A 21,244-nucleotide genomic window follows, 5' to 3' on the forward strand; every position below is an offset into this window, starting at 1 on the left:
GGAGGAGTCCGGCTTTCTTCCTCCCCGCCGCCGGCCTCTTCTCCCGACTTCGGGGGTCTTGTCCCCCTCTTCGGTTCTTCTGCCGGGCCACCGCGCCTGGTCCGGTGGCCCGGTCTTCTGTCGCCGTCTTCCGTTCTTCTGTCGCCGCCTTCGGTTCTTCTGCCGGGCCACCGCGCCTTCTTGTAGCTCTTTTACAGGCGGTGGCCCGGTCTTCTGTCGCCGCCGCTGTCGTCGTCGCCGCCGCCGCCGCCGCCTTCCGTTCTTGTTCTTCTTCTTGTTCTTCTTCTTGTTCTTCTCCTGGAGATGTTGACTCGACGATCTCTCCGGCCGGAATGCCAGAGCCGCGCTGTGCGGTCACTTATATAGTGACAATGGGGCGGTGTCACATGGTATATGTCACATGGGTTGGTCACATGGTGACCCCGCCCCCTTACGATGTCATAGTCCCCATGTGACATCAACCCATGTGACCAACCCATGTGACATATACCATGTGACACCGCCCCATTGTCACTATATAAGTGGCAGCGGAGCGTGTCCCTGGCATTCCGGCCGGAGAGCTCGTCGAGTCAACATCTCCAGGAGAAGAAGAAGAACAAGAAGAAGAACAAGAACGGAAGGCGGCGGCGGCGGCGACGACGACAGCGGCGGCGACAGAAGACCGGGCCACCGCCTGTAAAAGAGCTACAAGAAGGCGCGGTGGCCCGGCAGAAGAACCGAAGGCGGCGACAGAAGAACGGAAGACGGCGACAGAAGACCGGGCCACCGGACCAGGCGCGGTGGCCCGGCAGAAGAACCGAAGAGGGGGACAAGACCCCCGAAGTCGGGAGAAGAGGCCGGCGGCGGGGAGGAAGAAAGCCGGACTCCTCCGCTAGTAAAAGAGCTACACACACATAGCGGAGGAGTCCGGCGAGAAGACCCCCGAAGACGGAAGACCCCCGGAGCTGTGCAATAAAATACTTTTTCCATGTGTTGTGTTTTTTTTTGTACTTTATTTCACAGGTGAATGGGTAGGGGTACATTGTACCCCATACTCATTCACATAGGGTGGGGGGCCGGTATCCGGGGGCCCCCTTCTTAAAGGGGGCTCCCGGATTCCGATAAGCCCCCCCGCCCGCAGACCCCGACAACCAACGGCCAGGGTTGTCGGGAAGAGGCCCTTGTCCTCATCAACATGGGGACAAGGTGCTTTGGGGTGGGGGGGCCGCGCGGCCCCCCCTTCCCCAAGGCACCCCCCATGTTGAGGGCACGCGGCCTGGTACGGCTCAGGAGGGGGGGCGCGCTCGCTCGCCCCCCTTTCCTGGCCGGCCGGGTAGCGTGCTCGGACAAGGGTCTGGTGTGGACTTGGGGGGAACCCCCACGCCGATTTTTTTCGGCGTTGGGGTTCCCCTTTAAGCCCATTCCAGGCGGCGGAGCCCGCGACGTCTCCTTCGCGGGCCCCGCCTACCTGTACACGCGCTCGAAATGGGCGGATTTGCCTCCTCCTTACGTGGGCGAGTCCGTTCATTTCAAAAGTTGAGCGAACTGTTTGCCCAACCTTGTTCGTCAAACAGTCCGCTCGTGTGTGGGCAAGTCCGCTCATGCAAATTTTGAGCGGACTGTTTGCCGAAACTGTTTGACGAACAAGGTTGGGCAAACAGTCCGCGCGTGTGTACGCGGCCTAACACTCCTGCTAATTTCACTTAGACTGTGACTACTATAGAAACTGAAAATGTCACTGTCACAAATGTGTATTTAAATGGACACTTGAATTGTGAATTCTTCCACTTCCATTTATGATCTTTAATGTACTTGCAGTCTTCAAGAGTTACTGCCATACATTCCTTTACTGGCTTTGATTGAAACAAGAGATCACATTTAAAACAAGGACCTGTTTAGAAACAAAACTGCACCAATTTAGTTAATTCTTTTAACCGCTTCCTGACCGGCACACGGCGATTTACGTCGGCAGAATGGCACAGACAGGCAAATGGGTGTACAGGTACGTCCCTTTGAATTTGCCGCCGTGCCAATGCGTGCACGCCACTGACGCCGCATGCACGCCGGTCGGCCCTCCGTGAGTCCGGTCGCAGGATCGTCGCAGCGTTCGTCACAGGAGAGGAAGAACAGGTAGATGCCGATGTAAACAGCATCTCCCCGCTCTGCCTAGCAACAAGCGACACTGATCTCTGCTCCCTATGATTGGAGCAGAGATCAGTGATCTGTAAAACACAGCCACGCCCCCCCCACAGTTAGAAACACGCCCCTAGGACACACTTAACCCCTACACTGCCACCTCCTGGTTAACCTCTTCACTGCCAGTGTCCTTTACACAGGAATCAGTGCATTTGTATAGCACTGATTGCTGTATAAATGACAATGGTCCCAAAAATGTGTCAAAAATGTCCAATGTGTCCGCCATAATGTCGCAGTCACAATAAAAATTGCTGATTGCCGCCATTACTAGTAAAAAAAAATTATTAATAAAAATGCCATAAAACTATCCCCTATTTTGTAAACGCTATAACTTTTGCGCAAACCAATCAATAATCGTTTATTGCGATTTTTTTTATCAAAAATTTGTAGAATATGTATCAGCCTAAAATGAGAAAAAATATGTTTTTTTATATATTTTTGGGGATATTTATTATAGCAAAAAGTAAAAAATAATGCGTTTTTTTTCAAAATTGTCGCTATATTTTTGTTTATAGCGCAAAAAATAAAAACCGCAGAGGTGATCAAATACCACCAAAAGAAAGCTCTATTTGTGGGAAAGGGGAAAGGGACATAAATTTTGTTTGGGAGCCACGTCGCAGACTGTGCAATTGTCAGTTAAAGCGATGCAGTGCCGAATCGCAAAAAGTGCTCTGGTCTTAAGCAAGCAAAATGGTGCGGTCTGAAAGTGGTTCCCACTGTACAGCATTACGTCTAAACAACTATCATTTGCCCCTAGAACTCCTAAAATGTGTGACAAAATCTATCCATATAAGTTTCATATGGCCCAGTAAATTGTATTTAATTTGGTCTACAACAGCCCATACATCCTGTCCACCAATGAATATGAGTGTTGACAAAAGGTTCTATCATCTATGCTAAGCATTGAACAGAATGGAACAGATTTTTCATAAAAATGGGTACAATTAACTGATATCAGTGCTGTATACACCCCAATCCTGGGAAACTCTTCCCACATCAGACACTTAGCTGTTGTCTCGTACATTTGCATGACCATATGAAAAATTTTGATTTACTTTAAAAAGGAGCAGACATTTATTAGAGTATATCTACAGCTTTGTTCTTTCATTGCCATAAAGTCTATATGCAGACACCCCAAATAGACTTTGTAGAACTACATTTTATGTAACTACATTGTGATAATGTTCATAATTATGAAGAAATCAAATAAAATGAGACGGTCACTTGCACAGTTTGTTAAATCCAAAGAGGTTAAGAAAATGTGCATTACTATGTCCCTACTTATCTGAGAAAAGACAATAAAACCTGAAAACATTAATCAGTGTTATTATCAATGATGAAACAATGCCCAGATCAACATCTAGGCATTGATATCTAAATATTTGAGTATTAAGACAAAAATACTAAAGCGCAAAAATTGATAATAAGTGAAACGTGCCTAAGTGAAAACAGCTGTAAACACTTAAACGTGGTCAGTCACCAAGATGATTAAATGATAAAATAATAGCGTTGCGCTAAAATCAGTATTCAACCTATAGGACTTAACATGCTAAGTGCAAAAATGTGCAAAGCCAGTAAAATACAACAAGAGATTGGGGGGGCAGAAGGAGAAAATTCCCCCAAAAAACGACCCTACCACTTCAAAATATATAAACGTGGTTCCAACAAACAAAAATAGATACCAATTGTAACGTGTAAATACGTGACACTAAAGTGCAATCCAAATAAATAAAATGCAATCCAAGTATATAAAAAATGCCATCCAAGTAAATAAAAAATCACCATAAAAAATATATATACCAAGTAGACATGTGCACACTGAAATATTTTGTTTCGGAATTTAGTTTTCGTCTGAAAAATACATTTATTTAGTTACTTTAGTTTTTTGTTAAAAATTGCATTCGTCCGAAAATCCAAATTAATTAAGGTCAAATCTGTCATTGAAGGCTTATGGTATCTGTCGATTGTTCAAAGAAGATTAGACGGAGCAGCTAAACTGTATGACTCCATATAGTTTAGCTGCTCCGTCGAATCTTCTTAAAACATCCGACTGACACCATAAGCCAAAGATTCAACGTTTGTATGTTTTTCGCTGCTTTGTCGAATCCTTATCGTTCATGTTGAATGTATATAGTTCAAACAGAAAATGGACTGGTGATAGTGATCACCGATCAGACAGGTAACCAGATAGGGTATATAGAATCTATAGAGAATCTCAATCTATAATATAGAATCTATAATAATAAATCCCCCCCCCCCCCCCCACAACACAGACAGCCTCTGAGGCTATCACAACACAAGCAAAACTAGTATCAAGTTCACAACACTAACGCAATTGCAGCAGATTATTATGAAAAAGTTAAGTAGAACTGTAGCTTGCTTCACTATTGTTCTATTACTGTGCTTATGCTTAATTGATAAATAATTTAGGTTCTCTGACAAACGGACCAGCTAAGATTGATTGTCTTCTGAAATGATTCAGTGTGTGCGTCTCTCTCTGCTAGCAATCGTAAGTGAAAGTAATGCTGTGTACACACGATCGGACTATCTGGCGGACTTAGTCCGCCGGACAATTCCACCGTGCGTGGGCTCCGGCGGACTTTTTCTTTCCAAAAGTCCGGCGGACTTTGAAAGAAGTCTTGACTCAAAATTGTCTGCCGGACTCGGCTGTCCGACGGACAATCCGCTCGTTTGTGTGCTAGTCCCCCGGACTTTTCAAATGAACGGACTTGCCCACACACAGAGTAAAGTCTGTTCATTTTGAACGTGACTCCAGGTAGATGGGACTAGCGAAGGAAGTCAATGTCACCGCCTCCATCGGCGAGATTGACACCTTGCTAGCCCCGTCGCCTGGTATGGATTTTAAGGGGGAACCCAAAGTCCATACCAGACCCCTATTCGAGCATGCAGCCCGGCCGGTCAGGAAAGGGGGTGGGGACAAGCGAGCACCCCCCCTACTGACCACGCCGCGTGCCCTCAACATGGGGGGTGGGTACTTTGGGGAAGGGGGGCCCTGTGGCCCCCCACCCCAAAGCACCTTGTCCCCATGTTGATGAGGACAAGGGCCTCTTCCTGACAACCCTGGCTGTTGGTTGTCGGGGGCTGCAGACGGGGGGCTTATCAGAATCCGGGAGCCCTCTTTAATAAGGGAGCCCCCAGATTCCGGCCCCCCCACCCTATGTGAATGAGACTTCGGGGGTCTTCTTGCCGGGCTACTCCACTATATTCTACTCTTTTGCCACTATTTGCTAGCGGAGTAGCCTGGCTTTCTCGTTCATTGTCGACGCCGACTGGGGGTCTTCTTCCGACTTCGGGGATCTTCTTCCGACTTCGGGGATCTTCTTCCGACTTCGGGGGTCTTCTTCTGACTTCGGGGATCTTCTTCCGACTTCAGGGTTCTTCTTCCGACTTCTCCCGCTCTTCGGTTCTTCTGCCGGGCTCCAATGATATCTTCTTCCAGCTCTTTTACTAGCGGTGGACCGGTCTTCTCGTTCATCGATGTCGCCACCTTCTTCTTCTTACCTTCTTCCCTTCTTCTCTTCTTTCGATGTTGACACAACGCTCTCTCCGGCTGTAATACCAGGGGCGCGTTGTGCGGCGACTTATATAGGTATAAGGGGCGGGATCACCGGGTGATGTCACATGGTGATCCGCCCCTTATGCCTATATAAGTTGCGTGCAAATCGTCCCTGGCATTACAGCTGGAGAGAGCGTCGTGTCAACATCGGAAGAAGAGAAGAATGGAAGAAGAAGGCGGCGACAGCAACAAACGAGAAGACCGGGCCAACGCTAGTAAAAGAGCTGGAAGAAGATAGCATTGGAGACCGGCACAAGAACGGAAGAGCGGGAGAAGTCGGAAGAAGACCCCCGGTCGGCGACGAGGACGAACGAGAATACTGGGCTCCTCCACTAGCAAAAGAGCGGCAAAAGAGCAGAAGATAGCGGGGGAGCCCGGCGAGAAGACCCCCGGAGCTGACTAATAAACTAATTTAAAAACCTGTGTTGTGTGTTTTTTATTTATACTTTTTCCCCCGAGGTGAATGGGAGTACATCGTACCCAATTTTATTGAGATTTTATGTGATAGACCAACACAAAGTGGCAGATAATTGTGAAGTGGAAGTAAAATTATAAATGGTTTTAAATTTTTTGTTTTTTTCAAAAAGTGGGACGTGCATTTGTATTCAGCCCCCTTTACTCTGACACCCCTAACTAAAATTAGCCTTCAGAAGTCACCTAATTAGTAAATAGAGTCCACCTGTGTGTACCTTAGTGAACAAACAGCATCATGAAAGCCAAGGAACACTCCAGACAGGTCAGGGATAAAGTTGTGTAGACGTTTAAAGTAGTGTTAGGTTATAAAAAAAATATCCCAAGCTTTGAACATCTCACGGAGCACTGTTCAATCTATAATCCAAAAATATAAAGAGTGTGGCACAACAGCAAACCTACCAAGACATGGCCATACACCTAAACTGACAGGTCAGGCAAGGAGAGCATTAATCAGAGAAAAAGCCTAGAGGCCCATGGTAAATCTGGCCTTTATGGAAGAGTGGCAAGAAGAAAGCCATTGTTGAATGAAAGCCATAAGAAGTCACGTTTGCAGATAAAGAGAAGCCATGTGGGGGACACAGCAAACATGCTGAAGAAGGTGCTCTGGTCAGATGAGACCAAAATTTTATATTTGGCCTAAAAGCAAAACGCTATATGTGGCGGGAAACTAACACTGCACATCACCCTGAACACACCATCCCCACCGTGAAATATGGTGGTGGCAGCATCATGTTGTGGGGATGCTTTTCTTTAGCAGGGACAGGGAAGCTGGTCCGAGTTGATGGGAAGATGGATGGAGCTAAATACTGGGCAATCTTAGAAGAAAAACCTGTTAGTCTGCAAAAGACTTGAGACTGGGGTGGAGGTTCACCTTCCAGCAGAACAACCCTAAACATACATCCAGAGCTACAATGGAATGGTTTAAATAAAAGCATATTCATGTGTTAGAATGGCCCAGTCAAAGCCCAGATCTAAATCCAGTTGACAATCTGTGACAAGACTTGAAAATTGCTGTTCACAGACGCTCTCCATCCAATTTGACAGAGCTTGAGCAATTTTGCAAAGAAGAATGGGCAAAAATGTCACTCTCTAGATGTGCAAAGCTGGTAGAGACATATCCAAAAAGGCTGGCAGCTGTAATTGCAGTGAAAGGTGGTTCTAGTATTAAATCAGGCGGGCTGAATACAAATGCATCCCATACTTTTCACATGTTTATTTTGTAAAAGATTCTGAAAACCATCTATTATTATCCTTCCACTTCACAATTATGTGCCACTTTGTGTTGAGCTATCACACAAAATACTAATAAAAACATTTACATTTTTGGATGCAACATGACAAACATGAACATTTCAAGGGGTCGCCATCGTATGACATTGGGGACTTTAAGTGGTGATATCTGAATGATGGCTGCAGCTGAAGGCATCATCCAGAAATATTTGTTTTCAGCAGACGATTCCCTGCACAGTAAAAACAATCATAGTGGCTTTTTCGCCGCTTGATTGCTTTTACAGGCGGCGGGAGGGGACACCCTTCTCCCGTTCTCCGTTTATTCTCCGGTCTCTCCCATGCAATAAATGAACCTACTGATGCTGGAAGTTTACCATAGAGCTGACCGAGAACCAGATGGTCCCCGGGCCATATCCATGACCTTGGAAAGCTGGAAACGCTGGCTCTTGCAAATGTAAATGCTGCTGTTTACTTTGTTGGAAAGACTGAGATCGATTTATTTACATTTTTTTTATCTCAGGCTTTCCAGCATAGAGGTGAGATCTGGGGACTTATAGACCCCAGATCTCTCCATAAATAGGACCTGTCATGCCCTATTCCTATTACAAGGGATGTTTACATTCCTTGTAATAGGAATAAAAGTGATCAAAAAGTAAAAAATTTAAGGGAAAGTGTAAAAATAAAAAAATGGAACTAATATAAACAATAAAAAATAAAAATAAAGTTTTTAAAGTGATCTGTCCCTGCGCACTCAGACACATACATAGGTCGCGCCAGCATATGTAAATGACGTTCAGACCACACATGAGAGTTATCACCATGAACGTTACAGTAAGTAAGAGAGAGATTTAAGTACCGAAGTTTGGCGCAATTTTCAAGTGCGACAGCGATAGATATCTATTTACTTGGTATGTTTTTTGTTTTTCTAGAAAATGTTTTATTCCAAAACAATTGTGTTTTAAAAATTGCTGCGTAAATCCTGTGTGGCATAAAAAGTTGAAATGACTAACATTTTTTTCCCCTATGGTCTCTGCTAAAATAATATATATAATGTTTGGGGGTCCTGAGTAGTTTTCTTGCAAAAAAATAAAAAATTATGATTATGAGAGAAGTGTCAGAATTGGCTTGGGAGGCAAGTGGTTAAATTAATAATTTTTTTTTTTTTTTTTTTTTTTTTTTTAGGAATAGGAATATCCGAACCGTCTTTTATAGCAAAGTGTGAAGATAGATTATTCAAATATTTATTTCAACAACAAGATTACCAGAAATGGGTTCGTCCAGTCGAACACTTGAATGACACAGTGAAAGTGAAGTTTGGTCTTGCTATAACTCAACTTGTGGATGTAGTATGTATGACACATTTTATTATGATAAAAGCAGAAAAGAGTTTATATTTTATTCACGATCTTAAAGCGGGAGTCCGCAGTTTTTTTTTTTTTGAAAAGCCAGCAGCTACAAATACTGCAGCTGCTGACTTTTAAAATAATGACACTTACCCGCCCAGCGCGCCCGCGATGTCGGCACCCGAAGCCGATCTCTCGATCGTCTCTCGGGTGCTGCCGCCGCCATCTTGGGTATGGGAATAAGGAAGTGGAGCCTTGCAGCTTCATTTCCCGGTTCCCTACTGCGCATGCGCGAGTCGCGCTGCGCAATAAGGATTGTCCCCGCTGTCTCTGGGTTCCGTGTCTTTCCCAGCAGACAGCGGGGGACCTGCGGAAAGGGGCATAGATTCTGCAGAAAGGGGCATACCTTCTGCAGATATCTATGCCGGAAGTGGGTGCAGATACCTGTACTGTACAGGTACCTGCACCCCCCTACCCCCTGAAAGGTGCCAATTGTAGCGCTGGAGGGGGGGAGGGTTCCAATGAGCGGAAGCTCCACTTTAGGGTGGACCTCCGCTTTAATTTTATTAACCACTTGCTTACTGGGCACTTAAACCCCCCTCCTGCCCAGACCAATTTTCAGCTTTCAGCGCTAATGCACTTTGAATGACAATTGCGCGGCCATACAACACTGTACCCAAATTTAATTTTTATCATTTTTTCCCACAAATAGAGCTTTCTTTTGGTGGTATTTAATTATAGCTGGGAGTTTTATTTTTTGCTAAACAAACAAAAAAGGATGCAAAATAAAAAAAAATGTTTAATAGTTTGTTATAAAATTTTGCAAACAGGTCATTTTTCTCCTTCATTGAAATGCACTGATGAGGCGGCACTGGTGGGCACTGATGGGCGGCACTGGTGGGCACTGATGGGCGGCACTGGTGGGCACTAATAGGCTCAGTTAAGGCGACACTAATAGGCACAGATAAGGTGTCACCGATAGGCACAGATAAGGCAGTACTGATGGGCACAGATAAGGCGGCACTGATGGGCACTGATAGGTGGCACGGATGCGTGGCACGGATGGGTGACACTAAGGGGCACTGATAGGTACCACTGATAGATGGGACTGATGGGCACTGATAGGTGGCACTGATAGGTGGCTCTGATAGGTGGCTCTGCTGGGCACTGATGGGCAGCACTGATGGGCACTGATGGGCACTGGTAGATGACACTGATGGGCACGGATATGTGGCACTGAGATGCAGCAATGTTGTTGAGGCAGATTGTGGGCACTGATAGGTGGCACTGTGGGCACTGATAGGTGGCACTGTGGGTACTGATGTATGGCACTGTGGGCACTGATGTATGGCACTGTGGGCACTGATGTATGGCACTGCTAGGTGGCATTATGGGCACTGATGGGTGGCACTGCTGGGTGGCACTTTATTTATGCTCTGGGGGTTACTGGCAGGGGGTAGGTGGGCACTGATACACTGGCCGTGATCGGCTTTTTTTTCTCTCCTCGCGCTGTCAGCGCGAGGAGGAAAAGTAGCCGATTACCGGCTCTGTTTTGTCACATGATCAGCTGTCATTGGCTGACAGCTGATCACGTGGTAAGGGGTCGGGACCGACCCCTTGCTCGGATCAGTGATCAGGCGAGTCTCATTGACTCGCCGATCACAGAGCACGCCGCTCGTGCACAGGACAACGTCAATAGACGTAGTCCCGGCAAAGGAGGTCCGTGCTGTAGCCGCCGGCTATAGCGCGGATCTCAAAAGGTTAAAGAGCTCTCTTTGTAAAGCTGATTTGATTTAAAGGATAACTCTAATTTTGTGAAAAATAAAAATAGCAATTAAAAAATATAGCATATACAATTGCTACACAGGCCATATTGTAATTTAATGTTAATAAAAATTACCTTCCTTTTCAATCTGCAGCCACTGTAATATTCTGTAAAATTCAGTACAATATGGAAACCTTCAGGCCTGTACACAATTGGTTTACAGAACATCCTCAGAAATATAATTTCCTCATGGAAGGAGGGGGGGGGGGGGGGCTAGCGGTACTCAGTTTTTCCCACTACTTTTTGGCAGGACAATTGATCTGAATAACTCTTTACAGATAGACTTTGGTAGAATTATCCCTGAGGATAGACAGGCCGGATAATAAAGAGTCACTCTGAATAACCCTTCACCCGTAAAACTTTTCCTTTAGAACAATTCTGTGTCCCCTCCAGTCATACTTGCTGATCTACCTCTGCCAGTTGACCGCTACTTCCGTTTGTTCACCACTCCCAAGTTAAAAAAAAGGGCATTACTCTCAACATTTCCCTCCTGCCTGACTGATAATATTTCCTTGGGTGTTGAACTCAGAGCCACAGGCCATCACTGCCTATTTCCATGACTCACGTGCCAACATCCCTTAGTCTTTGGAAGTAATTTATACTGTGGTCCATAGATTCACAGTATGTAGCTCCATAATTTCCTCCATTAGTTTCCCTGGGCTTCCACTCACTTGTCCTCCCGATCAATAGTCCATGTTTCACTCACAGAAAGTCAATCACCCAGTCATCTTCTTACACTTTGCTCCTAGGCTGCACCAGCTACTCCATGCTGTCTTCCTCTCCTGCCAGACTCCTCCCTGGGAGCATGTGACCCCAGCTTATATGGGAGGCCTTCCCCTGCCAAAGCAAATTAATGATTGGTCAGAGCTGCCAGCCACTCAGATCTCAAGTCCTACCCCTCTTCCAGAACAATTCCACTGGAAGCATAGGGAGGCATCTTTGAGCCAGAGCACAGGTGGCCACACTCCTGTCAGGTACTCACCAGACCCGAAGTGCTGAGAGCGGGTTCCCTTGCAGCTGGGTGCACAGTACCACTGAAGATGGAACAGTGGGTACAGGGCATGGAGGGGCATGGGTTGCCAGCAGGTGGCTTGTATGCAGAAGGTCTTCTGAAGGAAGAGATGCCCGTGCAGATGGTCTTGGAATTTGTTAGACGGGAACTCCTGGCAGGGGTTCAAACACCTGGAGTAAGGAACAGCAGGATGCCGAGGGTCAAACACCAGGAAGATTAGATCAAAGTCCAAGAGCAAGCCAGGTCATACACATAGGTCAGTCCGTAGATCCAGGCGTCACAACTCAGGGAATAGGCAGAGACAAGTCCAGGAGGCAGGCCGAGAGTCAAACACAGGAACAACGGAGAGAGGGAAATCCAGGAAGCAAACCAGGGGTCAATCACAGGAGAGGTCCAAGAGAGTAGTCAAGTACGATCCGGGTCACAATGGGAAGGCTCAGGAAACAAGGCACAGGAACACAGGAACACTGGAGCTGCAAGACAAACCAGCAAAGACACAGAGCACATTGATACCTTTTATAGGCCTGTCAGGCCAATCAGGTGATGCGTATAGCCGTGCGCACACGACTTTGTATTGTATCGCGCATATTCGTGCGCCAGGCCGTGGAACTGTGAGCACACGGACCCGGTAATTTGTGCACCCTAATGCACAAACCCGCAGCATCACGCACCCGTGTGCGCCGTTGCGCCAGTCTTCCCCGCAGGTGCACGGGAAAATGTCGACGTTGAAGTCTGGTGATTCTCTGACAACCCCCCACTACACTGAAACTCCCATTCCCCAGATCAAAACAACCAGGCCTGCCTAAAGTCACAGGCCTGGCTAAATTTGACTGAAGTTGCATTTCTGTCACTAAAACATTTCTAGATCACCTAGCTTTAGGTAGTGACCGCTACATATATATATATTTATATATTAATATAAAATATTTCTGATCTGTTGCAGGATGAAAAAAATCAGCTAATGACCACTAATGTCTGGCTAAAACAGGTATGTACTCATCTTGTATGTTTTAAGTGAGTGCTTTTTTAATAGTAGCAACTTTTATTTACTTGGTATTACTTTGTATTCTCAAATCATGGTTCAGGGGCTAAGTCCACGCCCCACACATATAAGCCCTTGTACACATAGTCGGACATTCTGACAACCAAATCCGTTGGATTTTGTCTGACGGATTTTGTCCGAAACTGTTGCATACACGCGGTCAGACAAGTTGTCGGAAAATCCGATCTTTCAGAACTTGGTGACGTTATTTCATTACAACGGGACTACGTTCAGGCTAGTAGCCAATAGATTTGGTCTAGGAATTTGATCTGAGCATGCGTGGCACTTTTTCAGATCGGTATTCTCTACAATTGATCGGACAAAGTCCGATCGGATCATGTTGTCGGAAAATTTTATAGCCCTGCTCTAAAACTTTGTTGGTCGGATATTCAGACTGAAACAGTCCAATGGAGCCCACACACGGTCAGATTATCCGACAACGCGGTCTGATCGGACATTTTCCGTCGGAATGTCCGACCGTGTGTACAAGGGCTAAGGCTTTTGCTTACATGGCGGCCGTACAGAATTAAAGGCATGGGGTGACGTAATTGAGTGACCCCGTACCCTTCTGACATCAGAGGGGGATGGGGTCATCCAGTTATGTCAGCAGGTGGCCCCGCCCTTGTTATGACATTGCTTCCAGGTTACTAGATCCGAGACGTGATCAAAGCTGATTCTGGCGGACGTGCCGGCTAGTCACTTGGGCCTCCCAGTGAGACGGGAGAGCCTAGACAAGCCGCAGAAGGCGGTGGGAGGAGGGGGAGTCCATCCCGCCGCTTGGGACAATAGCCAAGCGCCAGCTTATCCGCATTAGTTGTTATCACAAGAAAGCCAAGGGTCGCCTCTAAACAATGGTACTGGGGTGAAGCATGGGTGACTCAATTCAAAGGCCACATATTTGTGTTATGTTCACATGAAGGGGTTATGTAAATATATTAATGGGTCCATGAGAATCCCAAATGAGAAATTTTAGATGATTTGGGAATATCTGATAATCAGCTGGCTAAGGTAAGCCTTTTGCTTACATTGAGTTATCAGACTTCCTTCATTGGAAAGTCATTTTCCGGACAAAGGGTACCTATTTTATTCTCCTTATTCCAACTGTATTGATTGGTGTCCCTATACTGTTGTTAGGGACAGCAAAATTGAGCCCCTACCCCTTTACTGACATCAGTGAGTGCAAAAATAACCTCAACCCCTTCATTGGTGTGAGTAGATTAATAATGACCGCCCCTCTGCACTTTACTGCCATTTACTGGGTACAATACCCATTGGTGTTTAGTGGTTGCTTAAAGGATAAGTGCACCTTTGGGAGCATGTTACATGTGCTACCCTTTTTTTAGAGTGGAACATGTAACATGTTCCCAATGAGGCAGCAGCTTCCCGATCCACCCCGCAGTACGAGGAGAAGTTCCCTGTACTAGCTGTCAATTTTTTTAAATCAGCGTGGCTGTGCGGGGCTCTGCCCACATGGCCACATCATGCAGTCACCGTATTGTGTGTATGAATGAACTACAAGTACCGACATCCTTTGCAGATGTCAGTTTGTAGTTCTCAATGAACTACCACAGCGCTGTGGGGCGCCATGGCAGCTCATTGATTCTTCCTGTCAGTGTATCTGCCTGCGTGTACAGGATTTACAGGAACACAGATATAATGACAGGTCTGCAAGAGACCTGATGCTTTACATGCTCAAAAAAGTAAAAATAAATAAATGCACTTCTCTTACCTGCAAAAAATTTGCATTTATTTCTTTTTTTTTTAAAGTGAACTTCTCTTTTAAGCCAGCCAAACCTGGAACAAAATTCAGCCAGGTTAGCAGGGACAAGACAAATTCCAGTCTATGGGCAGGCAGGGAGATGTCCCTGCTGTCAGAAAACAATAGCTCAGTGGGAAGGATTCCTCCATCCACATCGAGTGTGCGGATGGGGGAATTGAGTAATTTATTTTTCTTCAACGTGCTGGTTGAAAATAGTAATAAAATGACTTGTGCATGGCCAGCCTAAGGCCTATCACACACAGGCCAAATATCGGGCTACATCGGCCGGTTCAAAAAAAAAGCGGTTGACATTCAGCCCGTGTGTGTGGCAGCCGGTCCACCAGAAGCTGGCTTCTGTCAGACGTACATGAAGGAAAACCAGCGGCTGACCAGCTCCAGATCAGCCAATGGCTAAGAGCACTGACCGAGTGTTCTGGCGGGTGGAGCCACCCCCTTGTCAGAACACAATAGCTCAGTGGGGGGAGATCGCTGTATTAACATCAGATTCTAAGTAAAGTGGCTCCGACCTTAGCTTTCAGGTTTTTTTCCGTTCAATCCGCTAGGTTCAATGAAAAAAAAAAACAATGGTGTGTACTAGGCTTTATTTGAATAATTGCTGGTTCCTACCTCAACCAGTTGGACAGCTCTGCCTTATATTTTTCAGCACAATTACAAAGTTGTTTTTACTGAAAGAGCTAAAGAGGGCATTGATTAGATTTCTGATTTCTCCTTGTCCTCAGCAGCATTAGTTCTGTATACAATACAAAAACAATAAATCGACAGTATAATTTTTCTGATTGTTTTCAAAAACTGATTGCAAAAAAGGTGTTTGAACATAAGACCATACAAATGTCTGTCTATCTATCTATCTATCTATCTATCTATCTATCTTGAACTTATCAATTAAAACAAAGTTTCATATATGGGCAAGATTTGTCTGAGATACAGTTGTATAATAATGTATTCACTTGCTTTTTTTTAATGTACATTTTAAATGTTCTTGCAGATTTTTCTCACCACAGATTGGGCTGTGGCTGCTTATGTGACATTATTCATACTGAACACGTTTCTCTGTAGATATTTTTTATACCTGCCTCCCCATCCATCAGACTTGTCACTTCTGAGATCAATCTTTACACAGCAACCTTTTGTAATATTCATTAACCCATTAGGTGTTTCAGGCATATCATAAAGTGGTTTATCATAATCTACGCACATATATTTTACCATTTGTGTTAAACTGGTTTTCGTAGAAGTGGCAACTATTGTAACAGAGAAGCTTATTTGCATATAATCACTAGTGAGGAGATTGAAAAGCTTTCAATCTTAAAATTTTCAATGAGGTTATTACACTTCGCTGACATTAAAAGGTTTTCACAGTGGTGTTACATATCTACTTCCTTATCTTGTTTTTTCAGGAATGGGTAGATGTGAAGCTAAGGTGGTCTCCTAGTGAGTTTGCTGGAATAACATCAATTCGAGTGCCATCTGATTCTATCTGGATTCCTGACATTGTTCTCTATGACAAGTAAGTGCCTCCATGTTTGCTATAAATAAACTATTGAAAAAGTCAGCAGTGTAAGTGTTCCTTTTGTGCATTCAAGTCTGCTACAGCTGTCTTATGCCCCGTACACACGGTCGGACATTCCGACGAGAAAATTCGTCTGATTTTTTTCAGATGGATTTTGGCCCAAACTTGTCTTGCATACACACGGTTGCACAAAGTTGTTGGAAAATCTGATCGTTCAGAACGTGGTGACGTACAACACGTACAACTGGATTATAAAGAGGCCAGTAGCCAATAGCTTTCATCTCATAATTTATTCTGAGCATGCGTGGCACTTTGTGTGTCGGAATTGTCTATATGCGATCGGAATTTAAACAATCGGATTTTGTTGTCGGAAAACTTTAGATCCAGATGGATTTTGTTGTCGGAATGTCCGACCGTGTGTATGGGGCATTACTCTTGGTTCAGAGATAAAAGTAGTTAGAGCTAATTAAGTGTAAGTCCCCTGTAAGCAAGGTTGTGCAGTTATTTAAATATATAGGTCCTACAAGCTTTTCTCTGTAATACACAATGTTTTTGCTAAATTAAGAGGCTCAAGATGACTAAAGCAGAATAGGGAAATAAATCAATATGCATAGCCATTTTATTGTACTATGTCTTAGATCTATGTCTGAAACCAGCACTTTATCTAATTTAATTGTGAAATCCTAAATTAACTAAAAAAGATAATATGTCTGTGTAGCAGTTAACAAATTGAACAGTGAATAATTCAGATGCTTCTGGGACATGTCCAATCACAAAAATAAAATGTATAACAATATTTTTGTTCTAGTGCTGATGGGCATTTTGAAGGCTCTGTTACAAAAGCTGTTGTGAAATATGATGGCACCATAAACTGGACACCACCAGCTAATTATAAAAGTTCTTGTATTATTGATGTGACCTTCTTTCCTTTTGACCTCCAAAACTGTTCCATGAAGTTTGGATCCTGGACTTATGATGGGTCACAAGTTGACATCACACTTGAAGACTACGAAGTAGACAAAAGAGACTTCTTTGATAATGGAGAATGGGAAATAGTAACTGCAACTGGAAACAGGGGGAACCGAACAGATGGATGCTGTTGGTATCCATTTATTACCTATTCCTTCATCATAAGACGCTTGCCCCTTTTTTATACATTGTTTCTTATTATTCCTTGTATAGGACTTTCCTTCCTAACCATCCTTGTTTTTTACCTCCCTTCCAATGGGGGTGAAAAAATTTCACTGTGTACCTCCGTACTTGTGTCTCTGACGGTGTTTCTTCTGGTGATTGAAGAAATTATTCCATCTTCTTCCAAAGTCATTCCTCTTATTGGAGAATATTTGGTGTTCACCATGATATTTGTAACTCTGTCAATTGTTATAACAGTCTTTGCCATCAATATCCACAACCGATCCTCATCAACACGCAATGCAATGGCACCATGGGTGAGGAAGATCTTCCTTCACAAGCTTCCTAAACTGCTTTGTATGAGGAGCCATGTAGACAGGTACTTTACACGAAAAGAAGACACAGGAATAGTCAATGGCCAAGAGACCTCCAGAAATACATTAGAGGCAGCTTTGGATTCCATTCGTTATATAACACGGCATGTGGTCAAAGAACATGAAGTTCGCGAGGTATGATTATTTCAGTCTATTATTTATTAAATGTGAGCTTTGCCAGCAAGTGTCCTTGTTACTCAAGGCATAACAGCCAGTATACAACCCTTCTTTCTACTTTTTTAAGGAAATACTAAAGCATTGCAGGATATGTTTATGTTCTATAAATTAAAAGCATAGATAAAAATTGTATTATTCTTTTGAAAAATTATTACTAAACATTTGATTTTACAAACTTTGTGGCATATATAAAAAGAAAACACCCCGTAATTCTCTGCCCGGCAGGGCTCATACTGAAGTGGTAGAGTTAGAGCTGCACTTTCCAGTGTGCTGTCAATATAAATATACACACATGCTTACAGAAGGAGAAAGCAATGAAATGAACTCATCAGTGTACCACTGCTCCTTGATTGTCCAATCAGTTATACAGATGAATAACTGGAAGTGTTCCCCCATTTATCATCTGACTTTAACATTGCGTAGAGCTTTTTTTCTCCACAATATCTCTACTCTGATCATAAAGGTAGTTTTGTACAAACATTGATTGCCACTTAATCTAGAATTCTGTGCTAAACCTAATCAGTCTTAAAAATGCTAGCTCCCCTCTACTAACACCTATGTTTACTAACCTGTGGGAGAAAGATGTACTGTATATACTTACCTATTTTCAGCAGGTTCTGGTCTGGTCAAGTGATCCCCTGTGTCAACCAGTGGCAGCTGCAGAGAAGTAGAGAGAGTGCTTGGCAACAGCTGGTAAAGTCTGGGAGCGGTGCTGTCATCCATAGACTTACTATAGCCCATATGTTGTCGGTGCTCCCTCCTCTCCCCTGTAGCCATTGCTGTCTGATACAGGGGAGATGGATTACATGGCTGGGCTGGACTGGGCTAAAAGTAGGTAAGCTTATACTGTACATCTTTCTGGGGGGAGCATTTTTAAGACTGGTTAGGTTTATCCTGGAAGACTTTTCTATGAATGGGTCCCTACGCCCTATACTTTTCCTACGCTCTACACTTTTCATGCTTTAGACATTGCCAGGAGCACTGTAAGGGTAATGAGTGTATAATTATGAGAAAGGGAGGTCCGTGATTACAGTCCTCCTGACAATGTCTAGAAGACTAAACAGGGCATGGCTTAAGCACATTACGTCATCCCACACATGGGGCCGCCGCTTAAACACAGCGGTCAGCTGGGCGAATATACAGGCATTTTTATCTAGATTGACACCATCTCTTGTGAATTCATGGATTGACTTGTTTTTTATGTTTGACTTTTAATAAACAATTTTAAGCTATGTGAGCCAAAAGTATTCACACCCCTTGGCTTTTTACCTATTTTGTTACATTACAGCCTTTAGTTGAATGTTTTTTTGATCTGAATTATATGTGATGGATCAGAACACAATAGCCTAAGTTGGTGAAGTAAAATTTGAAATATATATTTATATATATAAAACTATTTTTCAGAAATAAAAAATGGATAATTGGTATGTGCTTATGTATTCACCCCCTTTGTTATGAAGCCCATAAAAAGCTCTGGTGCAACTAATTACTTTCATAAGTCACATAATTAGTCAAATTATGTCCACCTGTGTGCAATCTAAGTGTCACATGATCTGTCATTACATATATACACCTTTCTGAAAGTCTACAGAGGCTGCAACACCTAAGCAAGAGGCACCACTAACAAAAAACCACCATGAAGACCAAGGAACTCCAAACAAGTAAGGGACAAAGTTGCTGAGAAGTACAAGTCAGGGTTAGGTTATAAAAAATATCCAAATCTTTGATGACCCCTAGGAGCACCATCAAATCTATCATAACCAAATGGAAAGAACATGGTACAACAGCAAACCTGCCAAGAGATGGCCACACACTCGTGGACAAAGCAAGGAGGGCATTAATCAGAGAGGTAGCACAGAGACCTAAGGTAACCCTGGAGGAGCTGCAGACTGGGGTATCTGTACATAGGACGACAATAAGCCATATGTTCCACAGAGTTGGGCTTTATGGCAGAGTGGCCATAAGAAAGCCATTACTTTCAGCAAAAAACAAAATGGCACGTTTTGAGTTAGCAAAAAGGCATGTGGTAAACTCCCAAAATGTATGGAGGAAGCTCTGGTCTGTTGAGACTAAAATTTAACTTTTTGGGCATTAAAAAAATGCTTTGGCGCAAACCCAACATATCACATCACGCAAAGAACACCATCCCCACAGCGAAACATGGTGGTGGCAGCATCATACTGTGGGGATGTTTTTCAGCAGTGGGAAAGTGGTCAGAGTTGAGGGAAAGATGGATGGTGCTAAATACAGGGATATTCTTGAGCAAAATCTGTACCACTCTGTGTGTAAATTGAGCCTAGGATGCAGCAGGACAATGACCCCAAACACATGGCTAAAGCAACACTTGAGTAGTTTAAGGGTAAACATGTAAATGTGTTGGAATGGCCTAGTCAAACCCCAGACCTCAATCTAACAGAAAATCTGTGGTCAGACTTAATGATTGCTGTTCACAAGAGCAAGCCATCCAACTTGAAGGAGTTGGAGCCGTGTTGTAAGGAGGAATGGGTGCATATCCCAGTGGTAAGATGTTGCAAGCTCATAGAGACTTATACAAAGCAACTTGGTGCTGTGATAGCCACAAAAGTTAGCTCTACAAAGTATTGACATTAGGGGGTTGAATAGTTATGCACATTGACTTTTTCTGTTATTTTGTCCTATTTGTTGTTTGTTTCACAATAAAAAAAAACATCTTCAAAGTTGTGGGCATGTTCTGTAAATTAAATGATACAAATCCTCAAACAATCCATGTTATTTCCAGGTTGTGAGGCAACGAAACACAATAAAATGCCAAGGGGGTGAATACTTTTGCAGGGCACTGCAGTACCATTTATAAACAGCACTGGACAAATAACTGTAGGCCACATAACCATTGTTAAACAGTGGTAATAAAGTGGTTAAGCAAAAATGGTTAAAGTCCATACCATGAAAGCTCAGCCCAATACCAATAAAATTAGCATATATAACTGTAGATGAGGTGCTAAATGAATTCATGATTATTAGATCCCTCATTGTAACTGCAGCTGGGCCTAGACTAGATAGACTAGGGCCTAGACTAGATAAAGTTCTGCAGTGCAGGTCTCTGATCATATTCATAATTATCTCCAACTCCTTACACCAATGGTACACATATCCTGATCTGTAATGTTGATCCTCCACTTTTCTTTAGTTAGGTTACAAGAACCACATAGACTTTTTATAAATTGAGTGTCTCTATGGTACCTTTGTCACAAATGAAAAAGCAAGAGAGCAGAAAATGTGTTGTGAACAGAAAGCTATTCCAAAAAAGGAGTGGTCTCCAGAGCAGGGGCAGGACCATGTTCCAAATACTGATCCTCTGCCCTTGCTTAGGGTGCATTGGTTGAGTCTATACCTGAGGGTTAATGCAACACTCCAGTCTACATCAAAATTTAACGGTGTACTTTCTTCAATTAGTGTAGTGTAGTTTCTTTAACAAGTGTGCATTGAGGACCATTACAGATAGGTTCAATTTACTAATGGCTTTGAGATTGTTCACTAATAAGGCCACAGATGGATTGAAAATCAGCAAGGACCAGACAAATTTTGATCCATCTATGGCCGTTCCCGCTCTAATAA

General features: G+C 43.8%; 1 protein-coding gene across 5 annotated transcripts in view; it reads left to right on the forward strand.

Moving 5' to 3' along the window:
- The window catches only part of LOC143963496 (neuronal acetylcholine receptor subunit alpha-5), a 64,620-nt gene that overhangs the window by 38,459 nt on the left and 4,917 nt on the right, over positions 1–21,244 (forward strand). For 2 of the 5 annotated variants that reach the window (XM_077473134.1, XM_077473136.1), the window contains 5 exons: positions 8,639–8,802; positions 12,580–12,624; positions 15,856–15,965; positions 16,777–17,608; positions 19,235–19,311. In XM_077473134.1, the coding sequence (XP_077329260.1) occupies positions 8,639–8,802; positions 12,580–12,624; positions 15,856–15,965; positions 16,777–17,608; positions 19,235–19,311 (1,228 nt within the window). Of the gene's footprint in view, positions 1–8,638; positions 8,807–12,579; positions 12,625–15,855; positions 15,966–16,776; positions 17,609–19,234; positions 19,312–21,244 lie in introns of all 5 variants that reach the window. The other 3 variants (XM_077473137.1, XM_077473138.1, XM_077473135.1) reach the window with 3 other exon arrangements.

This window comes from Lithobates pipiens, unplaced genomic scaffold, assembly GCF_037356315.1.
Source record: "Lithobates pipiens isolate NorthernLeopardFrog02 unplaced genomic scaffold, aLitPip1_a1.2 Scaffold_8, whole genome shotgun sequence".
Classification (NCBI taxonomy): Eukaryota; Metazoa; Chordata; class Amphibia; order Anura; family Ranidae; genus Lithobates; species Lithobates pipiens.